The sequence below is a fragment of the Sorex araneus genome, chromosome 5, assembly GCF_027595985.1.
Source record: "Sorex araneus isolate mSorAra2 chromosome 5, mSorAra2.pri, whole genome shotgun sequence".
NCBI lineage: Eukaryota > Metazoa > Chordata > Mammalia > Eulipotyphla > Soricidae > Sorex > Sorex araneus.
This window is the reverse complement of record NC_073306.1, coordinates 145,553,537-145,577,523: the sequence shown is the minus strand read 5'-3', so window position 1 is coordinate 145,577,523 and position 23,987 is coordinate 145,553,537. Positions and strand designations below refer to the sequence as shown.

General features: G+C 61.9%; 1 protein-coding gene across 10 annotated transcripts in view; it reads right to left on the bottom strand.

Moving 5' to 3' along the window:
• Positions 1 to 3,627: 3,627 nt before the first annotated feature.
• Positions 3,628 to 23,987, bottom strand: part of LOC101537407 (janus kinase and microtubule-interacting protein 1) — a 113,050-nt gene continuing 92,690 nt past the window's right edge. For 6 of the 10 annotated variants that reach the window (XM_055138347.1, XM_055138344.1, XM_055138345.1 and 3 more), the window contains 2 exons: positions 21,487 to 22,652; positions 3,628 to 6,354 (listed from right to left, as the gene is read on the bottom strand). In XM_055138347.1, coding sequence (XP_054994322.1) covers positions 22,299 to 22,652 — 354 coding nt within the window. In that variant the 3' untranslated portion in view covers positions 3,628 to 6,354; positions 21,487 to 22,298. The other 4 variants (XM_055138353.1, XM_055138352.1, XM_055138346.1 and 1 more) reach the window with 4 other exon arrangements.

The window sequence follows — 23,987 nt, the reverse complement described above, 5'->3', positions numbered from 1 at the left end:
CCCCCCCCCGCCCCGAGGATGTGTGCCATTGCCACAGTCCCTCTCAGATGCAGCTGCCCCCGTGGCCAGACCGCGGCAGAAGAGCCGGCACACAGGGCTGAGCCCCGCCACCCCGGCACTCCCAGGGCGCAGGGCCCCACCACCTGCTGAGGAGCGGCCCAGGCCATGGGAATCGGCACACAGTGATTGGATTTCAGGGCTCGGGCATCTCAAGGGCTCATTCGCTTGGGAGTACTTGGGGCCTTAAGAGGTTTCAAGGTGATCGACGCTGGATCCCATGCCCCCACACACCAGATACATACATATTCTCTGGGGCCAGAGAGAAACTGCAGTGGTTAGGGCACTTTCCCTACACGCGACCAGCCTGGGTCCATCCTCAGCATCAGACAGGGCTCTCCCAGCCACACCAAGAATGACTCTGAGCCCAGAGCCAGGTGTGATTCCTGAGCACAGCTGAGTGTTGCCTCCAAACTAATTTATTAACTAAAACATTAAATTTTTTAAAACCCTCATCTGTAAGAAATGCATGTTCCAAAAGCAAGAGGAAGAGAATGTGCTTGCTGGGCGCAGGGCAGGAACGGATCCTCCACTTGTGTGATGCGGAAATTGATGCTCAGGGAAGTCAGACCAGATGCCCGAGGTGACAGCCAGAGGGTGGCAGGACCAGAGTTCAAACTCAGGCCAGGCGGACTCTGAAAACACTGCTTCTACCCCTGCCGTTCCAGGCTGGGGAGAAGCACACGGGACACTTACCTCCGCGTGGCTGACAGGTGCCACGTAAGGTCCGCCCAGCCCTGTCGAGACTCAGCCCTGAGCACAGCCTATGTGACTAAAAGTCACACCATTGTGGCCAAACTATAGTTAAAAAAAAAACAAAACTCAAAAGCTGCTGCTTTGGGGCTGGAGCGACAGCACAGCGGGTAGGGCGTTTGTCTTACACGTGGCCAACCTGGGTTCGATCCCCGGCATCCCATATAGTCCCCCAAGCACCACCAGGAGTAATTCCTGAGTGCAGAGCCAGGAGTAACCCCTGAGCATCACCGGGTATGACCCAAAAAGCAAAACTAAATATTAATAAATAAAAATTTTAAGAAAAAGCTGCTGTTTTTCCTCACGGCAGCGGCGCGGGCGCAGGTAGCAGTGGGGAGCCTGGGGCCACCCCAGAGACATTCCTCCAGCCAGGCTGCCTGCCGAATGCTCAGGCCCTCGGTGGGGGTCACGCTCAGGGCTCTGAGGGCCCGTGCCAGGCGTGCCTCCCGCCCTCAGAGCGCCTAAGGCCCCGTTTCTACCTCAGAGGACTAGGGCGAGTTGCCGCCCGGCCCTGAGGGTACCAGGCCCAGACCCTGAACCTGGCTGTGCCTCAGTGCAGCTGTGACAGAGTCTGGGGAAAGAGGGAGGGCCTGAGCCAGCGGGTGCCATCAGCGCGGCCCTTCGGATCAGACGGCAGCACGGCCTGATAAAGGAGCAGGTGTCGGGGCTGGGGCGAGCGGGCAGGAAACCGAAGGGGGAGGAACAAGCCAAGGAACGCGGGAGCCCCTGGGAGCTGGAAATGGCAGGGGCACCCAGCAGGCGACCACCCTGTCCATACCTGGAAGCAAGAGGCCCCTGAGGACCCCCACTCCTGTAGCTCCAGCTGTGGGGCGAATGAATGAATGAATGAATAGACCAATCTGTGCTATTCTGAGCCACGAGGATCGTGGCACGTGGCTGCGGTGACAGCAGCCAGGGTGGACACGCGCCATCGGGGTGTGGGCTGCGGAGAGACCCCGCACATGTCACCCACCTCACTCCCAGCCGCAGTGTCCTCGCAGGCTCTCTGCCCCTCACCCCCGCCACCAACCCTCAAGAAGTCAGACATTCCAAAGGGACCAAAAGTTTAATCTGAAAAAGGCGCACATTCTTAATGTACAAAACTACACAAAGTATACATTTAACTCACATAGAAAAATACATCTCAGTAACAAGAGAAAAATGCCGCTTATTTTACACAGGGCCGAGGGACAGATACAAACGCACCCGGCGGGGCGGGAGTTGATGGGGCTGGCCCAGAACTGGGCAGGGGCTCCTCCCGCCACTCACACAGCGCGGGACGGCAGGGGTGTGCTGAAGAAAATCCCAAAGGAAGGGCACCTGCTCCCGCTGCCCTGCTCCCACGAAAGCCAGGGAGAGAGAGGGAGAGTGGGACCCGCCGGGCGGGCACGGGGTGTGCTGAGACGCGGGCATGGCCTGTGTGGTGCCGGTGCCCAGAGAGGCGTGGGAACGTGGGTTCCAACCCACATCTGTGCTTCTCAGCTCCCGGCTGCTCCCGGCCAGGCCTCTCCCTGGAGAGGGGGTGGGGGGCCGGGAGGTCCTGCTGCAGTGAGACCTCATGTCCCGTGCGGGGCCGCACCAAGGACCCCTGGCTTCCCAGTATCATCCTTCCCCCAAGTTGCTGGGCAAACCTGAAGTTTGAGGGACTCTCCCGGTCACCCACCTGGAGAGGGGAAGTGCCCAGCTGAGGGGTGCCAGACACTCCCAGAGGGCTGGGGGTGGGCTCTGAACAGCCATGTGCATTGGTCCCCCCACACCCAGTCCTGCCCTGCCAGGCCACGGAGATGGAGATGCGGGCAGCTGGCAGTGCAGCCGGCTCCAGCACAGGCGTCTGGGACAGAACATTCTCAGACACCGGGAGAGACAGGATCTGTCCCGGGGCCCCTGGCAGGCCACCGTCCAGGGGCACCGCCCAGATGCTGGCGCAAAGGCATCTGCCAAAGGTGTGTTCAACAACACGGATCATCCTGGTGGAAATGCGGGCGCTGAGCGGAGGGCACGCATGCTTCAGCCACGTTCACCTGCCCCACCATCAGGGACAGTGCCGCCGTCCAGCTCTGGGCAGGCCCGACGGCGCCCGTGCCCAGGCAGCGTGGGGGACATTTGTGCCAAGGGAGCGGAAGCAGGATCTGGGGAAGGGCAAATGGGGCCAGGGGACCCGACTCTCCAGCCTCAGCCTGACGACGCTGTAAACGCAGCTGTGGGGCCAAGGGATTCACCACCTCATCCTGAGAATTCTCGTTCGACAGGGAAGAGAACCAGACGTGTTTACAAACCCAACCTTGCCCCTTCTTGGACTCCTGTCGGCACCAGAAAACACCCAAGAGTTTTGCTCCAAGTCAGAGAGGAACGCGGGTGATGGCCAAACGGGAACTGGCACCCGCTGGGTCCAGCCAGACCTGACACACCTATTTCTGGAAGGTGGCTGGACACAGCCATGTCAGCCCAGAGACACCTTTCCCTTGTGTGAACACCACTGCCATGCAGGGGCGCCACCCAGAACTCAGATGCCAGCCCTGCAATCCATACTCATGCTCAGGAGTCCGCGGGCCAGCTCCGGGCAGTCACTCCAGGGACACGTGTCCTCCTGCCTGCTCCGAGAGCACGTGGCTCGCAGAGAGGCACGAAAGCCAACGACCTATGGAAGTGTTTCTGCTTAATCCAAATGGGGCAGGACGAGAGGCTAAAAGGAGGAGGGGGAGTGTGTCCGACCATAGCCCTGGTCACCCAGAATCAAGGGAGCTCACTCCTTCCTTCCTTCCTTCCTTCCTTCCTTCCTTCCTTCCTTCCTTCTTTCTTTCTATTTCCTTTCTCTCTTTCTCCCTCCCTCCCTCCCGTCCTTCCTTCCTCTGGGCCACACCGTGCGTTGCTCAGGGCTTACCCTGGCTCTGTGCTCAGGGGTCATTCCTGCTGGACTCAGGGGGCCATAGGGAAGCCAGGAATCAAAGCCCGGACACTGCGCTGCATGCAAGGCAAGCCCCCTCCTGCTGTCCACCGCTCTGGCCCGCAGAGCATCAAGGGAGTCTCCCCGAGACCTGCCTGGGCTCCTCCCAGGGCGGGTGTCTGGGCTCTGCAGAAGCTCCACAGCGAGCCTGGCATGCAGAGGACTCAGAGGTGTGTCCTCGGACCTCCTCCCCGTGATGGGCGCCTCCCCGATCCCCGGGGGGGGCACATCTTTAAACTGTCAGATCGTCTCGCACCCTATTCCCGGGACTGACTGAGGCCTCTAAAAGCTCCACTTTCCAAACCTGGAATTTCACCCTGGAATTAAGCAGGACGCGTGACTCTTGGGAGCGGCGGGAGCGAGATGCACCCCCCCCCCCCAGCAGAGTCGAGCAGCAAACTGCTGAGTAACACAGGCTGGCACGGGGGGCGGGGCGGGGGGACGGGCCTCAGAACCACCATTCACGCTGGCCCCCAGGAGCCGGGATGGGGAGGACGGTGGGGAGAGGCAGGTTTGGCCCTGGCTGTCTGGGGGCGCTGAGAGCGAGGTGGGCATCCAAGATTCCCAGGGACTCAGGCTTCCCGGGAGACCTGGGCTGGGAGACTCCCCAGCTCTCCCGCAGGTTGCTAAGGGAAGCCCATGGCCCAGAGCCCAGTCGAAAGCAGCCTCAGACTTGCCGATCAGAGGCTTGGCCGGCTCGCCTGATGGGCAGGGGCTCCTGGAACAGCGCCCCCTGCAGCCCCCATGCTGTGTGGCACCAGCCCTGACACCCAACCTCTCTGAGCCTCCAAGTCCTTGCCTGTAGCAGGGCCCGGGACAGGGCCGTCCGTGGACGGCAGCTCCAACCCCAAGTCCGCCGGTGTTTGTCCCCAGTTCTCTGCACCCAGGAGCTGCCCTGCGAGGACGAGGCGTGGCCCCATCGCCCCAGACCACAGCGCCCGGGATGCCCTGCCTCTGAGGCACTGCGGCTGCAGCCCGGCAGCCTATTTTAAGAACGCTGCCTCAGCCGGTGGGGGGAGTGTTGCCATGGCAGCCCGGGGGCTGTTGCTAATCGTAATCTAAGAATGCGCAGCCCAACCATCTGAGGGGCGACGCGCCCTCCCCTCACTGCTGCCGCCCTGTGCAGAACGGCACCCAGCACGGGCCCGCACAGCCCCCCGATGCACGGCAGGGCAGTGACCCTCTCTCGGGGTGAGGGGTGAAGCCCCCTAACCTCTCCCACACCGGGGTCCCCTCCTGCCCCTCCCACCGGAGCGCGAGGGTTAGGCCTGAGCCGGGGGCTCTGCTGGCCGTGCTCCCGTTTCCTCAACGCCCAGATGTGCTGCACTGAGAAGCCCTGGGGACCTGAGCCGCCTCGCGGGCTCGGCTGGGGCCCAGGGAAGGCCAGAGGCTCGGGGAGCCACACGTGGCCACGGGCCCGGGAGGAGCCGAGGCCCCAAGAAGCCCACCTCCAGCCATGAAGCCAGGCCCACCTCCACCTCTAAAGCCAGCTGGGAAGCACAGACAGACAGATGGACAGACACAAAAGTCACTGCCAGGCGACAGGCTCTGGTGGCTCTGTGCTCGGGGGCCTGCCGAGGCCTGAGATGTGCTCCTCAGTGACGGCGCGACCCCCTTCCCGCCCAAACACGAGAGCCGGCAGCGCCCTGGCAGGAAGTGGGGTTCTCCTTCCTGTGAGGAGGGACACCAGCGGGGGGACACCGGTGGGGCTGCCCCTTCGCTTCTCCCTGCCGAGGCCAGGGTGCCCCCACCCAGCAGTGTGGGGTCTGCAGCCGGAGGCCAGCCGGCCCCCAGCCCCACTGGGCAGAGGCAGGAGTGAGCGCCAGACCAGGGGGCCACAGTGGGGCCCGGGAGTCAGCGGCCCCCTCCCCTGGCTCCTCCTCAGGTGAGGTGGGTGCAGCGGGGTAGAACCCCCAGCCTCCAAGGCCAGGTCAGCTGTGCTTCCACCACTGCCTCCTGGAGCCACCCCACCCCCGCCCCGCCCCAGGGGAGACTCAGGCCCTGGGAGCTGAGGCTGTAAGCTCAGAGCTGACTCAAAACCCCCACCGGCCCTTCAGGGCTGCGGCTGGCGGGAGTGAGCGGGAATCCGAGGCCCCGGGCACCCGAAGGGGCCGGGAATCAGCAGACACCAGAGGCAGGGCCTGAAGCCGCCGGCGCTGACCATCCTCCCTGGCCAGGGCGTGTGGGCCTCAGGGCCCGGCTCTGCAGGATGCCCACAGCAGCTGTGCCAGACCCATCGTCCACCGGGATGCCCATGCTGTCCACCGTGGAAGGAAGTGAGCGTGACGCCTGTGGGTGCCCGGGCGGGGCTGGAGGGGTGGACAGAACCAGAGCTCACAGAGCCGCTTCCTGCTGGGGTGGGAGAAGGCACTGAGGGGAGGGCCGGGGGCTGCACCCCCTCCTCCCACTCTGACCCCCACGTCTTGGCAAGCCCAGCCAGCATCCAGGAAGGGGCCAGCATCCAGGAAGGGGCGTGTCCCCGGTGACTCAGAGTTCCGAGCGAGCAAGGATGGCAGCTGGACACGAGGAACGAAGGTCCGTGTGCACAGGGACGGAGGCGCGTTGGGCTCAGATGCTGGCTTCGTGGTCATCCTTCCTTCCTGCAACAGCACAAGCAGGACGGTGAGTCGGGGGGTGGGGGCAGGGGGGCACAGAGACCCGGCTTCCCCACAGGTCCCGGGACAGGCCCCCTGCCACGGGCCTCACAGGCGGTCCCAAGGGCAGCAGCCGCTTCAGTGAAGGAGCCTCGGCTGGGGGTGACTCTGGACCAGAAATCCGGAGCGGCAGATGGAAACATCAGCAACAATGTTTCTCTGGTTCCGGGCTCATACCTGAAGGTGCTTGGGAGTGACCTGCGGGGCTCAGGGGTCCTGGGAGGTGCTGGGGATTTTAGCCCCGGTTGGCGGGGTGCAAGTGAGTGCCCCAAGCCTGCCTGTGCCTCTAGCCGGCTCTGAGCCCTCGTGAGCCCTCTAGGGACCAGGCCAGCCTAAGGCGAACTCCAACCAGGGCCTGGGCATGGGGCAGCGCGCAGGGCTCTGGCCTCGCACGAGGCTCGCCTGGTTTCCATCCTCCGCACCCCATAGTGTCCCCCGAGCCCACCAGGAGTGATCCCTGAGCACTGAGTCTTGAGCACCGCCAGAGGTGGCCCCCAAACAAGCAAACAACAGTAACCAGAGGCCAATCTGGCCGAGGAAGCTGGACTCAGAGCTGCCGTCCAGCCGCTCAGTGAGGAACCCTGAGCTGCCCGCCAGGGTCAGCTCAGACCCAAATCCCAGCGTCTGCCCCCCGAGGACTGGCCAGACTGAGAGGCAGAGGGGAGAAACAGAAAGTGGGCACAGGACCACCTCTGGGCAGCTCGGCAGGGGTCCTACAGGAGAGGGGCCCCCCCAGCTGGTCTGCGAAGAGCGCAGAGGTGAGGGGGGCTGCTCCCTGCCGTTCTCACTGCATGCACCTGCTCCCCACACTGCTGCCTGCAGTCGGGGCTGTCGGGGGGATGGGGCAACGCCAAGCCCGGACAACATCTGTTTCCGCAGCTGCAGGCCCTGGGGTGAGATTCAAGGGCCCTGTGGCCACGGCTGACCGCAGGGCTTGTCCCGAGAGCTGGGGTCGGGGAGACCCCACTGGGAGTCGGCTGCATGTCGGGGAGAGGAGAGAGGCCTCGGGGACTGGGAAAAGAGGCCAGAAACGGGGCCACGGGCCCGTGCCCTACTTCCTCCCAGGCCTCTGAGCTGAGGGTGACCGGGAGCAGGGACACGGCAGCGAGAGGGGCCCGGCAGACACGCCACCAGCCCCGTCCCTGCCTGCACCACGCGCAGCCATGGGGAGGAGATGGGCGGGGCAGGCGGGGTGCGGGTGGGGATCAGCCTCGTCCTTGCTGTGTCCCTCCGCAAATCAGGAGGGCTATGGCCTGGACGAAGCCGAGGGAGCCTCCGCAGCCCTCCCTGCGCTCTGCTTGCCCGGGTCACCCAGACCAACTCGGGCCCCAGCCCCAGGCCGGCCACATGCCCACCCACTACCCAGAGAAGGACGAGAGCCGAGGCCCGGCCCCTACAGACAAGGTCCTGCAGGACACCAGGTTCCTGGGCTCTGGCACTGCCCACCTCACCCCCACAGCCTGGGGCTCTGGCCCTGTCCATGGCACCCAGGAGGGCGAAGGCTACGGGCAGGGGGAGTAACAGTCGAGCCTTCCTGGACTGGGCGTTCTTTCGGGTGCCCCCTCCTCTGGACCGACGCCTCCCTGGGAGTCAGGGCTGGGCTTGGGGGCATCACTGTGGCAGGCCCTTGTCTGAAGGTGACTCGGGGGGTCCATTCCCTAAGGTGGGCCCGGCTGGGTTCAAGAGAGACTCAGAGTGCGTGCTGTGTGTGGGCGGGGGGGGGGTCAAAGCACATGACCCCACAGAGCAGTGCAGGACCAAGGGGGTGATGGGCGCGGGGAGAGCCAGGAGGAGTGGGGGTGGGGGGACACTTCCTGCCCTCGTGGGGAGGGGCTGCCTCCCGGCCCTCGTTCGCCCCAGAACCCTGACGTTCTGGTGCTCAGGGCCAAGCAGCCACTTCACACCCTGACACGGTGCAGGGGTGCTGGGGGGAGAGAGAGGCGTAGGCAGTGCGGGGGACGGAATTCGGGCACACGTGGAACCAGGCACTCGAGCAGGCCGAGCGCCTACGGGCCCAAAGGAAGGTCCTTTGTTGTCCTGTGGTCCTGCCCTGGGCCCGAGCTTCAGACAGCTCCCAGGGTGAGGGGCGGGGAAGCTCGCAGGAGGCGGAATGGGACCAGCCTGCCCGCAGGGAAAGAGCCGGTGCTCGGGAGCAAGCCTCTGCTCCGTTCCAAAGAGCTTCCTAATTGCACGGAGCACAAACATACACAGAATGAGAAAATGCTTCTCCCCCCGCCTCCCCCCTGCTCACCGACGCCCTAATGTGTGTCTCAATATCAAGATTCATTGGGCCCATTTTCCCTCACACTGTTCTTACCGTTCTGACTAATTGATGGATGTGCTCGCGAGCCCGGGCCCCTCTGAATCTCATTGTGCTGGGCTCTGGGCGGTATTGATCCTTTCGAAATAAGGCGATAAATCGTCCTCAGATGTCACAGCCTGGAGCCACCAGACTGCCCCGGCAGAGGGCACAGGAATCAGGGTTTCCTCACCCTGCTGCCAGGAACTGAACTTGGTTCCCGGGTATGAATTTCCGGGTCAGCTTAGGGAGTCAATGCCCCAAAATGGCCACTTCCCTTTTGCTACAGGAATTCCATGTCTGAGAATCACTCTCCATGAAACAGTCCTCTGTGAGGACAGGAACGGGTGCACCATAAACACCCCATCGATAATGCCAGAATAAAAGTGGGGGGAGCCACGCAAACATCTGACCGCAGGGCCAGGAAAGGCCAGAGTTGCGTAGCCACACACAGCATTGTTTGTGAGAGCTTTGTTAGCAGGCAGAAATCGCCAAGGGGGGGAGGGCAGCACGAATGAGGAGGGTCAAAACCCGAGAAATTCTGGCCCCGGGGGATTGTAGAGAAAGTGACAGCAAGACCCAAGGGCACTCAGGTTGAAATGGGGACTGTGGTTTCACCTGCCAAGGTTTCTTCTTTTTGTTTGGGGGAGGGGAGTGTGCCACGCCTGTGATGCTCGGGGGTCACCCCTGGCTCTACACTCAGGAATCACTCCTGGGTGGACCCTAGGGGATACTGGGGACGGAGCCTGAGTCAGCCATGTGCAAGGCAAATGCCTCCCCACTGTACTGTGGCTCTGGCCCCAGTTAAGTTTCTTCTTAGCTGCTTTTCTCTATTTTCTTTTATCTTTCCATGAGAACTTACGGCAGTTGGTATTACTGTCAGGGGGTCACAGATGTGCATCTGGGAACACTTTCACCACTCTGCCAACAGCACAAACGCATGGAGATGCCTCTAGAGTGGCTGTCGAGAAGGTTCTGCCATACGTCCTCATCAGCATGACTTAGAGACTCCAGCCTGGTGTTCAGGGCTCTCATCCGTTTTGACTTGACTTTTATTGTTTTATGCATGGTGATAGAAAGTCTGAGTTGGGTCTTTTGGGTTTTTGTTTTTTTTTTGCATGTGGCTGATGGGGTTTCCCAGGACCAGTTGAAGAAGCTTGCCTTGTTCCACTTTGTACCTTTTGCTCCTTTACCAAAGATTAACTTCCATGAAGTTCTATGGCTCCTTGGGTCCATGTACCCAAGTTGCTGTCTCCGAATGCTCAATTCCATCCCACCACTCAGAGGGGCTCAGCACCCCAGGACCACACTGTTCTGAGTACTGCAGCTCTACCGTATAGTTTGAAGTTGGGCAAGGAGAGGCCTCCCCTCTTCCTGATTCCTAGGACAGCTTTAGAGGTTCATGGGGCCTTATCGTCAGATAAATTTCAACAGCATTAGATCTCTGCCTTAAGTGCCCAGCGCACTTTTACAGGGACTGTGCTGAATCCACATGCTTTGGGGAAGACTGTCACTTAGACAAAATCACTCCTTCCGCCGTGAGCAGCCACGCCCTTCCATCTCTTGCCATGCTCTTTTCCTTCTTTCGGAGGGAGTTATAGTTTTATTTGTACAAGTCTTTTGCTTCTGTTGTTAAGATGATTCACCAGGTACTTGATTTTCTGGGGCGTGGTTGTGAATGACATCTTTTTTAAATCTCCCCCTTCTATTTAATTGTTTGTGTATACAAAAGTCAAGAATTTCCACGCCCCACTTTTGTGGCTGCCGCCTCACAAGCTGACTGTGTCTGGGACCTTTTTGGGTTTCCCGAGTATAGCACCGAGTCACAGCCAGCAGTGAGACTGTGATGTCTTCTTTTCTAAGCCGGAGGCTCTTGTCATCTTTCCCTTGCCTAGTTGTTATGCTAAGGAACCTCAGTACTAAGCAGAGATAAACAAATGGGACTACATCGAACTAAGAAGCTTCTCCACTGCAAACGAAATGACCAGAATTTAAAAATTTAAAAAAACCACCTCACAGTCTTGCTACACTATACATCCTGTGATGATAAATTATGCCATTAATTCTAGCTGTATCTCCAGGGCCAAGCCCCTGGAAGGCTGTATCCCCTGGCCAGAGGCGGTCATTTCGAGGGGTCCTGCTGCCTGTCTGGGCAGATTTTTTGCCAATATCTCCATTATTTCAGTGGCTAAAAATTGCATAACTATTTCATGGGACAGGAGAGATAGTACAGCGGATAGGGTGTTTACCTTGTAAGCAGCCAACCTGGGTTTGATCCCCAGCATCCCATAAAGCCCCCACTGAGCACCGTCAGGAGTGATTCCTGAATGCAGAGCCCTGAGTAAGCCCTGAGCATCACTGACGAGCCCCCCAACCCCCGCCGGAAAAAAAGAAAAGTTACATAAAGATCTCTTTCCCCCAAACTAACAACCAAGATGGCCGAGGTCACTTTGTTTTTGCGAAAGGGAGTCCGCAGTCCTTTGGGAGTCTCTCCGAGGGTCTCTCCGAGGGTCTCTCAGGGGGAACGGGCTGGGACGCCGCAGGGAGCTGGGCTGGAAGTCACAGAGGTCAGCTCTGTCCGGCAGTGACCGTGCAGCAGGAAGGCGAGAGCTCCAGGAAACCGGGTGCTTGGCCCTGCCCAGCATGCGTGTCCTGGGTGGGTGTAAGTGCAGGTGCCTGGAGCTCTGGGCAGCCCCTCGGAGCCACGAGGAAGTGCGTCCCCCACGCCCCCTCTGGCCAGTCTTGCCCCCAACAGGGGCATGTGCGGGGTCCGGGCGCTTGCTCCACACCACAGTTCCGCAACAGCCCAATAAGGGGTGACTAAGTGTGGAAGGTGCTTGACTCGTGCGGGGCCGGGCGCCAGGAAGCCTCTCCTAACCGCTCCCCGCGCCGAGCGCTGTCCTCAGACGCGGCCGGACCTGGCGCTCGGGTGGCCTATGGGGCCTCCTTGGCGCTGGGTTATGGACTCGCGCGACACTTCCAGGCGCGGAGTCGCCGCGACGTGCTGGGGGCAGCGCAGACGGACCGTCCGGGGAAGCTTCCGGTTGGCCTGAAGCAGCAGCTCGCAGGGTCAGCTGTGCGCGGTGGGGCCGCTGCTGGGGGCGGCCCTGCCGCCCAGTCCTGCCTCCCGGCACAGCCACCCTGCCGGTGGCACGCTCCAGCCCTGCCGGCACCGTCCAGCTCTCTTTGTAGAAGCACCAGGTGTGGACCCCTGCCCCGGGGTCTGCCCGGCCAGTCGGGTCCTGCGCCACCCGGTATGTAAGGGAAACAGCCGGAAGGAGTGTCGCTGGGGGGCGTCTTCTGCGCCCCTCGCTGCCCTCTGCTCCCAGTGCTCCTTCAGAAGTACCAGCCCAAGCCAGGGCCCAAGTGGGGCTGGGGAGACCAAGAGAGGGGAGGGCGCCTGCTCTGCACGTGCCAACTTGGGTTCGATCCCCGGCACTCTACAGGGCTCCCCAGTCGCTGAGCACAGAGCCAGGACTCAGCCCTGAGCACTGCCAGGTGTGGCCCAACCCTCCCCCCCCCCCACGCCAGCTTCCCTTTCCCTGGCTCCACGAAAGACAAAAGCAGGTGAGAGCCGACAGCTCAGTGAGGGGCCTGCCGGGCTCAACTTGCCGGTCTGTGAAATGGGAGGGCACATGAAGGAAGGAGCAGCTTACAGGTGGGGGCTCTGTCTGGGTGGTGGGGAGGCCCCTGCCTGCCCCTGTGCAGGGGACAGGGTCCAGCTCTGGTGGTACCTGAAGAACCTGTCGCGGGAGGGGGGAGTCAACGCTCAGATCTGGCCATGCGGTGGTGCTTGAGCCCAGCAGCGCTGGGACCCTGGGGCCACACCTGGTTGTGCACAGGGACCCCGGGGTACTAGGGGTCAGACTTGAGGCTTTGCACGTGCAAGGCAGGGCTCTTGCCCCTGGGTACTCCCAGCTGGAAAGTCCCTTTGGAACTGATGTGACCATTTTCTAAAAACAATTTTATTATGTTGTATTGTTTTGTTTCGTGCTGGGCCCACACTCGGCCATGCTCAGACTTTACTCCTGGCTCTGCACTAGAGATCACTCGGGTGGGCACAGGGGACCACAGGGGGTGCTGGGACAGAACCTGGCTGGCCGCATGCAAGGGAAGCGCCTTGCGGCTGCGCTATGGCTCTGGCCGAGGTGACCATCTTAGGGGGAGGGGGAGGGGGAGGGGGGATGGGTGAGTGTGAGGGATGGACGGGTGCGTTTAGTTTTGTGGTGGTTGCGGTGCCAGCAGCTCAGGCCGCACACGTGTTGGGCAAATGCCCTGCCAGCAAAGCCACGTGCTAGGCCTTCTTTTCTGTTCTTTATTTTTTTAAAAATGTAGTTGAGGGCTGGAGAGATAGTCCAGGGGTCAAAACACTTACCCTGGACATGGCCATCCCTGATTCAATCCACGGTACCACTTGGGGTCCCCCCTGAGCACCACCTGAGCACGGGACTGGCCCCTGAGCACACAACGAGGAGTTAGTCTTGAGCACTGTTGGTGTGACCCCTGAACCCTCCAGATTGGATTGGGGGCAGAGGGAGGTGCAGGGGTGAGCCTTGAATGTGTCCGACCTGGGTCAAATGCCGGCACCACACAGTCCCTAAAGCACCTCCGGGCACGGCTGGGGGGTCCCGGGTTTCCCGGCCCAAGAAATTCCTCACAGTGGCTGTGACCGGAATCACTGGGGGCCTCCAGACGCTCAGGCCCCGCCCCCCCTCCAGTGGCTATGGAGTTGGGAGCACTGAGGCAGGAGCTGGGGCCTGGCTGGGGCCCGTTCCTCAGGGGGCTTCCCTGCACATCAAGGCCCCTCTGTCATCTGGCCGCTCTGTTCAGATCCTCGAGAATCGTCCCGCTGAGGGGAGCCGGCTCCCGGCCCAGACAGTGGACGAGCTCTGCCTGGGGCCCAGGGGGTGAGCCCATCCCCCAGCTCCCCCGTGGGCGGGGCCGCACCCCCATAGCCCTGAGGAACAACACCCAGGCTCCGCGGGCTCCTGGGCCAGTCAGCACAGAGCAGTACCCAGGGCAGCATCTGCAGTGAGCACCCAGCACAGGGCAGTGAGCACCCAGCACAGGGGAGTGAGCACCCAGCACGGGGGAGTGAGCACCCAGCACGGGGCAGTGAGCACCCAGCACAGGGCAGTGAGCACCCAGCACGGGGGAGTAAGCACCCAGCACGGGGGAGTGAGCACCCAGCATGGGGCAGTGAGCATCCAGCACAGGGCAGTGAGCACCCAGCACGGGGCAGTGAGCACCCAGCACAGGGGCAGCCCAAGCCGGTGCAATCAAGCATCTGCTGCTTCCACCAAGAGGACCGCCCGCCTGTGCCCTCACCGCCCACCCCTGGGGGTCACCACCTGCCCCACCCCAGCGCCCTCCTGAGCTGCAGGCTAGCTCGGAGCTGAAAGCCGGGCTCCTCGCCCGTGCGCATGGGCGGTGGGTGGGTCCTGGCTGGCTCCCGAGGCTGGGGACGGGCCTCCCCATCAGCCGAGAGACAGTGTGAGTCGTACTGACCACCGCAGTGTCTCGCCCTGCGGCCAACGGTCAGTGTCGGGCTCACGTGGTGGACAGAGGCGGGCCCCGGGCTCCTGGGAGCAGACGACGGGACCCGAGTCCACTCTCGAGCCGGGGACTGGCCGGTTTCCCCGTCGTAGCTCAGGGGTCTCCTGAGGATCTGTGCACGGGGTGGCCGTCCAGCACACGGGGCAGGTGACCACAGACTGCCAGGCCAGGGCCCACTCCAGAGGACGGGGGGAAGAGCCTTGTCCCCGGCAGGCACAGCCCTGAATGGCTGGATGCCGAGAGAAGCCCCGCTGAGGCCCGAAGCAGCAGCACGGAGGAGGGAGCAATGGACTCCGGGAAGTGACCGAGGGACATCCTCGCAGCAGACCCCCGCAGCCGGACATGCACTGGAGCTGGGGCCTGGGCACTTCCTGTCCAGCCATCCAGTCTGGCCTTCAGCACACTCAGACCTTCACCTTGGCCTGGGCTCTGCGCTCTGTGCTCGGGGCGATGGAGGGACCATGGAGACTTCCCCTGTCCGGCCCGGCCCAGGCTAACTTCCGCAGTGTCCAGCCCGGCCCAGGCTAACGTCCGCAGCATCCAGCCCGGCCCAGGCTAACGTCCGCAGCATCCAGCCCGGCCCAGGCTAACGTCCGCAGCATCCAGCCCGGCCCAGGCTAACGTCCTCAGTGTCCCGCCCGGCCCAGGCTAACGTCCTCAGTGTCCCGCCCGGCCCAGGCTAACGTCCTCAGCGTCCAGCCCGGCACAGGCTAACGTCCTCAGTGTCCCGCCCGGCACAGGCTAACATCTGCAGTGTCCAACATGCCCTGGGGGAACGTACATGTTGTCCAACATAGCCCTGGGCCAACTGCGCAGTGTCCACCATGGCACCTGGCTAACTTCTGCACTGGTTTCCATGACAACTTCCAGTGCCCAGCAGGACCCCCAGGCAAAGTCCCCAGGCCCCTCCCTCACCACTGCAGCTAACTCCCACGTTGTCCTACGTGGAGCCAGGCTAGTGCCCATATGGTCCGACCTGGCGCCGCTGGCTAGCCTCTATCCATGTCGCTGACCACGGTGTCTCCTGCACTGGCCGTGCTGCTGGCTAGTGTCCTGCACCCCGAGTCGCGCTCACAGGCCAGTTCAGGAAATCTGCTGAGAGCCGAGGCCAGGGCTGGCCCGAGGCAGTGGACAATGGGCAGAGAGGGACAGAGGTGGAAGTATGGCTGCCCACGCCAGGCCAGCACCCCAGCCAGGGTGAGGACGGGGCGGGGGCATCCCCAGCTGGAGGACAGAGGCCGCAGGACACTGAGCCCAGGGAACCCTCTGGACACTGTCCACCGAGCTGTGTCTCCAGAGATTTGAGACTGGACCCAGCCCAGAGACCGCACAGTTCCTGTGAGCAAGTGGGCAGAGAAAGGGGCCCTGACCAAGCCCCCAGCCCATCTGCTCCTCCCCGTGGCCAGTGACACCCCTGACCCCGTGAGCCGGGACCCTCGGGCAGAGCCCACAGAGGCAGCGCCTGAGGAAACGGCGTTTCACAAGCAGGTGCAGCTTCCCTGAGGGCGTCACGCGGCCTCTGCTGGGAGGCCTCAGAGAAGCTTCTAGAACGAAGCTCGTCTGTGGCACGCCAGGTTCCACACGCACGGCTCCTGACGTCACTGGTGTCACCACGGCCGCCACTATGCAGATGGTAAGACAGAGGCACAGAGGGTGCCGACGCCTCTCCTGAAGCCCGCGCCAACTGCTCACGCCCCAAGAATACCCCTGGGAGGGTCCCGAGGGCACAGCACAGCGGGAGGGCACGTCACGCATGTGGCCCACCCGGGTTCCATCTGCGGCACCCCAGAGGGTCTCCTGAGCACCACCAGGAGTGGTCCTGAGTGCGGAGTCAGGAGTCACCCCTGAGCACAGCCTGTGTGGCCTCAACACAACCACCACCAACAAAGAATTAGAGAACAGGCAGGTCCCGGGAGGAGAGGAGGGGGAGGGGTAACACTCAGATGGAGTGGCGGAATCTTCCAGAAAGACTCTGCACATTCAAGACTGAAATCCAAGACAAATGAGACTGAATGTGTCTTAGAAACCCAAAGAGATCCAACAAAGAGGAAGGGAGAATGAGAGAGGGTGAGAGAGGGGAGAAAGAGAGGGAGAGAGGAGAGAAAGAGAGAGGGGGAGAGAGAGAGGAGAAAGAAAGGGAGGGAGAGGAGGGGGGAGCTGGAGCGAAAGCACAGTGGGTAGGGCATTTGCCTTGCATGCAGGCCGACCTGGGTTCGATTCCCAGCATCCCATATGGTCCCCCAAGCACCACCAGGAGTGATTCCTGAGTGCAGAGCCAGGAGTAACCCCTGTGCATCGCCAGGTGTGAGCCAAAAGGAAAAAAAAAAATAAAAAGAAAGAGAGAGAGAGAGACAGGGAGGGAGGCGGGAGAGAGAGAGAGACAGGGAGGGAGGGGGGAGAGAGAGACAGGGAGAGGGAGAGAGGGAGGGAGGGGGAGAGAGAGAGACAGAGAGAGAGAGACAGGGAGGGAGGGAGGGAGGGAGGGAGGGAGGGAGGGAGGGAGGGAGAGAGGGAGAGGGAGAGGCGAGAAAGAACTACGAGCAGCATAGTAAAATCCAATCGCACCAGTATCCGTCATCCTGACAGGAGCTGGAGCACAAAGGAATCTCCTCGTGGCCCGCCGGGAAGAAGGGGCTGGGAGATGCGACACCAGGCAAACAGCCGCTCGCCCTGGGAACAGAGCAGGACGCCTCCCGCAAAGACGGCCGCCGAATGGCCCAAATATCTTACTGCTAAACAGGACTTAAGCGGACGCTCCAGACAGAACAAAATTAAGCTCAAGGGGAGTAAAATAAAATGTGTGTGGGGGTGGGAAGCAAATATGCTGGCACCTGAACAAGTTTTGACTACACAACATTACAACACAAACTGGAGCAATCTGCGCAGGGCCGGAGTGGGGCTGTCAAGTGGGTCCCTCGGGACGCGGGGCAGAGGAGGGTGGAGAGAAGAAGCCGGACATGCTGCTGAAAGACAGAATAGTGTGTGCTGGTGTGTGCTGCAGGGCGGAGGTGCCTCGGAAATGATCCTTTTATAGAGAACAAGAAAAAAAAAAAAGGTGTACAGCAAGAGTTTCCCTCCCCACCCCGAGCAGAGCCCCATAGTCGAAGACCATCAGAACCCAGTCACGGCCATGCTCAGGGCCCCTCTCCACACGTTTGGACAAATCTCACGCATGAAGGAACTGGCAGAGGAACCCAGGTGTGTTGGACCCGGGGCTGAGATCTCCAAGCCTGCTTGGATTGGACTGGGCCTCCTCCACCCAGACTCCCCATTTTCCAGTAGCTTGGCAGCCACCCCCACAAACTGCCCTAACGCCCTGTAATCCCATCAATGGCCAAGATCCAGAGACTATAAAACAACTCTCCTGGAAGAGAGCAGCTGCATTCGTGGCCGCACAACCTCTTATAGCCTAGTTCTCTCTCTTACAGAACCTGGCAAGGTACCAAGAGCATCCTGCCCGCACGGCAGAGCCTGGCAAGCTCTCCGTGGCATATTCGATATGCCAAATACAGTAACAATGATGGGTCTCATTCCCCTCACCCTGAAAGAGCCTCCAATGCGACACCGCTAGGAATAATGAGTAAAGAGAGGCCGCTAAAATCTCAGGGCTAGGCTGAATGGAGACGTTACTGGTGCCCACTCGAGCAAATTGATGATCAATGGGATGACAGTGACAGTGACAGTGACAGCAAGCATGGAGAAACAATGGGCGAGGAATTAGAGGGTAGACCATGTACGTATCAGCCGTGATGATAATTCCAGGTGGACACACCTTTCTATGTGGGAGAAGGACCACCCACTGAGCTTCTAGGCTCGGCGACTTGCTCAGAGGTAGAGCATACACCCCGAGTGTTCCATCCCCAAATCCCTAGTCCTAATATCACCAGGCATGAGCCCCACCACCTACAGAAAAAGGAAAAACACAATTAAATAATCAAGTTGCGGGGGCCAGAGCTGTAGCCCAGCAGGCCGGGGGCTTACCTTGCATGCAACCAGCTCAGGCTTGACCCCCGGCACGCCACACGGTCCCCTGAGTCTCACCGGGAGCGATCCCTGAGAACAGGGCCAGGAATAAGCCTGAACACAGCCACGCGTGGCCGCAAAACACAACACATAGACCAGAAGACACGGCTACCGGCCATGGCCAGAAACGTAATTTAAAATATGATGGCAGTGAGAGATTGAACTCGCACGAAAAGTGGGACCAAGCAAACGCTGATTAAAAACACTCAACAGTTAATAACACTAAACAATCCCACAGCATTGTTACTAATAACACTGAAAGGTTACTACTCTCCAACATTCACCCAGCCGGGTGGGAAAGAGCATACTGGTAGCCCCTGAACAACAGTCTCGGACTATGCAAAAAGTAAAACTTAAGAGAAGCTGAATAGAACACCATTCAGCCTCACGAGACAGCCGCCGAGCGGGGAAGGCGGGGAGCACTGTGCCGGAGCCCTGAGACCTGACGAGCACAGGGCCAGCCTCCTCAGAGCGGGGGAGGCGTTCGCAGTCTGGAGCCAGCCAGCACCAAGCTGCAGCTTTCCAGACGCACCCAGGCCCCTCGGTGGGCAATGTGGAGCAAGTCCAAACGAGCGCAGAGGGAAGTCACAGAGAAAGCGTTTCCTGACGCAACGCGCCCAGACGCAAACGTCAGCGGCAGGAACTGGGGCAGGGACCTGCACAGGGCAGGACCGGGAATCCCAACCCCGAGGGCTTGAGGGCTCGGACCCCGAGGAACCATGTGAGGCTGGATCGAGGGGCCCTGGGTCTGCGGGGAGTGGGGGTCCCAGAGCAAGGCGCCCGGAGAGGAGCCACGTGCCCTCGAGACGAATGAGGACCACACGACAACACACAAACAGGCTTGAGACCACACCCGCTCCCAACACGGGCCTGTGCGAGCCCCTGCCCCCCGCCCCGTCTTGAGAAGGAGCCGCGGGCAGAGCCGCCCCCCCCCCCCAACAGAGCCTGCTCTTTTTTTTTTTCAACTTAATTTGGCTCCGTCCCCGGTTTCCATCCTGCTTAGTATTAATCACACAGATCAAGACAAATTCTTCTCTCCCGCTGTAAAAACCTGTCAAAGCCCTTTCAAAATATCGTGGCAGTTTCCTTTTCTGTTTTATCATTGCGACAAATGAGCACGCCCCCCTGCCCCCCGCCCAGGCGCGCTCTCTCCCCCAGCCTGCCCCCGAGGCAGGGCCCGTCCATCAGGCGGCCGTTTCCTGTCCGTCCTACCCCTGCCAGCACGGGACTGACCACCTCGCGCCCGACCCCCACCTCGCTCCTGCCCCCCCTTCCCACCTGTGCCCCAACCGTCTCCCCAAAGGCAGAGTCACCCCCCCGCCGAGGGCCGAGGGGCCCGTGCAGAGACGACTCCCACCTCGCATCTCCTCTGGGGAGAGATGACGGCCACTCCTGTGTCACGGTGCCGGGCCAGGCCTGCCCCAAGCCACAAGGAAGGGGCCACGGTTCTCTTGTCTCCCCCACCCCCCGCCCGGCCTGCGCCTCCTGGGGGTGAGGCCGGCGCGTCCGTCTGCCGCCGGCCACTCCAGCCTCCCAGATGGCGTCCTTCACAGCACCTTCCGGCAGAGCTGGGCCGGCTGGGGCGGGGAGGGGGCGCCCAGGAACACAGGCGGCAGCGCTCGGGCCTGGTCAGCCCCTGGTGCTGGGCATGAGTGCTGCCAGTGGCTGGCCCAGCAGTCTCACCTGGACCCAGGCTTTCTGGGTGTCTCTGGGGGCCCGGGAGGGCTGTGAGGGCTCACCAGGCCGTGGCCTCACCCACGACACCCGGGGCGGGAAAGCCCTGCTGCTGGGCAGCACCACATCCCCAGGCCACGCTCTGACCGCCACCCAGCAGTCAAGTCCCGTGGGGGGTGTCCCTGGGCACCCTGATCCCCAAGCAAGACAAAGTGAAAGTTCCTGGCTGTCCAAGTGCAGAGACCACCAGCCCGCGGTGACCGCGGCCCCTGGACACAGCAGCAGGAGCACCCGTCTCATGCCAGGACACACGGGGAAGCTGTCAGCTTCTGCTGCAGACTGTGTGTGCATGTGTCTACACATATCTGTGTTTCTATGTGTACGTGCAGGCGTGGACTTATATCTGTGTTCCTGTGTTTGTGTCACATGTGCATACATATCTGTTCCTGTGTGCTGTGTGCATATAACCCTGTGTACATGTGTATATATATGTATATGTGTAAGGATGTATGTGAGTGTATGTATGGGTACATGTGTGTTAGTGTGTGGTATGTGTACATGTGCATAAGTGTGTATGCATATATATATACACGTGTTAAGTGTGGATGTGCGTGATGTGTGTATGTGTAGATGTGTATGCATGTGTATACATGTGAATGTGCGGTGCATGAGTGTGTCTGTTGTGTGTGAGAGTCTCAGACACGGTCAAGTGCAAGCAAACCTGGGGTGCCCTGTCCTGGACACGGAGCTGGAGAACAGCAGGGGCGGGGAGCGGCGAGATGCGCCCCTCCTGGCCTGCCTGAAATCCCACCCCACCCCGCCCAGGCCCTGTCCACACCCTGCCCTGTCCCTGCCCATTGCCCCGCCCCCTCCTAGACCCTGTCCCCACCCTGCTCCTGCCTCCTGCAGCTCACACTATTGCAGAAGTTGCTGCTGGCCCAGGACAAGCCCGTGGGCAGCAGGTGGCAGGCCTGCAAGCACTGTGGCCATTGCTGACCCTGCACCCTGCCCCGGCGAGGGAGGAAGAGGCCCTCCCGCTGGGCTCTCAGGCTAGCTATAGCCACAGGCCAAGGCGGAGGCTCAGAAACAAGACCAGTGTCCACTGCTGGGAACACACAGTCTGTGCTCAGGGACAGAGACACACCTTCTCTGGGGACAGGGCAGCTCTGGAGACACCCACCACACACCCACATGCACACACAAATAAGCACACAAGTATGCACGCATGCACACGAGTATGCATGCATGCACACACAATATACACACGTGCACACACATGCATACACATGCACACACAGATATGCACTAGTGCACACATGCACACACACATATGCACGCGCGCACACACACATGACCCCAACACACACAGCTCCTCCCAGAAGGTCTGCTGACCTCCCTGAGGCAGGAGGGAAATGGGGCGGGGGAGGGGAGCTTTGCTCCTTGGCCCCTGGCCAGGCCACCCTCCAGCTGATCTGCTTGAAAGCCAGAGCGGGGCCTTGTGGGGTGGGGGCGGGGTGTGCAGTTACCTCTGGGTTTCTCGAGGCGTCGCGTCCCCCGGGAAGGTCACCATTCTTGGCGCTGACAGCCGGGTTGATGGATTGCTCTTTGCCGAGGCGGCTGGCCGGCCCATCTGGCTGTCCTCCAGACAGGGTCACTCCCCGTGCTCCGTGACCTGAGTCAGCTCCTCCCCGAGCTGGTCCAGACGGGGTCCCATCTGCAGGGCTGGGGGCCGCAGGGCCACTGGGCCAGGCTGCAGCATTGCTGGCTCCAGAGCTGTCACAGGGTTCCGGCTTCCGTCCTCGTCTGGGGTCCCATCAGTGCCCGGAGGCTGGAGGAGGCCTCTCCGGGGCCCAGGGGCAGGACTAGCACCCCCTCCTCTCCTTCACCCTCTCACTGCCGCCCGCTGCCGAGGGGGACATGACCAAGGTGGCTAGAAGGACTGAACCCACGAGAAAGCTCCCACGGGCTTGAATGTCTCAGAGGGCAGGACACAGACAGAAACACATCAGGCGTGTCCACCTGCAGACGAAGATCTTGAAACACGGAGAGGCACCGGGGGTTGCAGGAGTATTACTCGGCGTGAGGTCCTGGGCCATCTGGGGGCCAGTGAGGTAGCAGGGGAAGAGGATGGTGACTTGGTTCTGGGACTGTCCGGGCACCGCAATCGCTGGCCCCTGGCCCCGCCCACGAGACGCCTTCATCAGCTTCTTCCCAGTCAGGACCCCCCGGCCCCCCGACTTGGTCAGGTCTGGCCGTGGGGGAGGGAAACGCAGGCTAGTCTCTCCTGGGTTTGGACACTTGCCAAAGCCACGCGATCCATATTTCCAAGACACATTTTTCACTCCGGCTCCGACAGACCCGCGGCGACGAGACCGCTGGCCGCAGACGGACAGCTCTGATTGCCACCGATTCCGTCAAGTGCTCTCGGAAGCTGAGGCTTCAGATATCGATGGGTCTGGGCAGGGCCCCCGAGAGCCGGCGGAGACAGGGGGAGCGCGGGCACGCGGCCGAGGCTGAGCCTCAGGTCCCGGTGGAACGCCAGGATGCGCGCGGGGCTCCGGAGCTCCAGGAGGGGTGGGGCCGGGGGGGCTCCGGGGACAGCAGGGCTCGTCACGTCGCCGCTTCCTGCCAGCTGTGGCGTGGGGGTCCCAGGTCCCACGGTGACCGCCACAGCAGCCGGGCCCAGTGCCCACTGTGATGGAGCACAGGTCAGTCTGCCCTGTCCGCACAGGCCCGGCCCCACTGCCCACTAGGGATGGCAAGGACGGGCAGCCTGAGACCTGGGCCCAGAACGGCCCGCCGTGGCCCGGCCCTGGCACCTCGCCTGGCTGGTGGAGGAGCCGGTGAGCCCACCAGGTGCCGCTCTCGGCCAACCCTCGGGCCAGCCCATCCCCCGGCTTGCGCCCTCGCAGGGGACATCTCTGCACTTCCTGCGCAGGCTTTAAGACCTGGCTTCTGTGTGCTTCTCCCTGCCTTGGGGCCACACCCAGGGGAGCCCACTCAGGTTCCCCGCCGTGGTGCTGGGGGTCTGGCCCGCTGCAGCCTGGTGCTGGCAGCCCCACCCAGCCCGCCCCGCCCGGACAGTAGGCACTGGCAGGAAGGGTTCACGCTGCCCGCCGGTAAAATGCCTCGTCTGCTTCCCTCGTCTGCTTCCCCGCGGGATGCCCGGCAGCTGGCGACTGGGGTGGATTTTACCCTGAGAGAGTGAGTCCCGATGAGGCAGCCTGAGGGAGGAGGCTGGTCTGTTTCTCTGTGGGGATGAGCCCTGGCACCCCTGGTCCCCCATGCCCATCGCAGCGGGGAGAAGGGGGACCTTCCAGAGAGAGCCTCCTGCTCCCTACACACCTCCCGCCTCGGGGCTGCCAAGAACGCAGGTCCCCAGGAATAGGAGCTCAGGGTGTGTGTGTGTGTGTGTGTGTGTGTGTGTGTGTGTGTGTGTGTGTGTGTGAGCGCGCGCGTGTGTGCATGCATGTGTGTATATGTGTGCATGTGTGTGTGTGCGCGTGTGTGTGTATGCATGCATGTGTGTGTATGTGTGTGTGCGTGTGTGTGTCCGCCCAGCCCTCGGGAGTCCCCTGAGTGTGTGCCCCCTCAGGAGGCTGACGCGGGCTCCCCAGTCCTGCATCGAGGCGATTCTCCCTGCACCAAGGCCCAGACTGGAGCGTCATGGGGGCCCGGTGGGGTCAGATCTCGAGCCCCGCAGTGGGCCCCGCCTGCCCAGAGCCGGGGTCTGTCTCTGGGGTGGTCTCGCCCACGCCCTCCGCGTGAGTGCCGACGTACCTCTCCTCACCGCTATGCAGCAGCGAGCACCCGCCCCCGCCGTGGGGTGCCCCTGCAGGAACGCCCCCTCAGCCCGCTAAGGGGTCAGGGGCCACTGTCCTCCCCAGGCCCACACGGGCAGAGGCAGACGCCCACTTCCCGGCCCCCGCGTCACAGGCCAGGAGTCAGGGCGCTCCAGGCAGGGGGCGCCACAGAGCAGCCACACGCCTTCCGGCCAGGGTTCCACACTGGCGCCCGAGCACCTGCC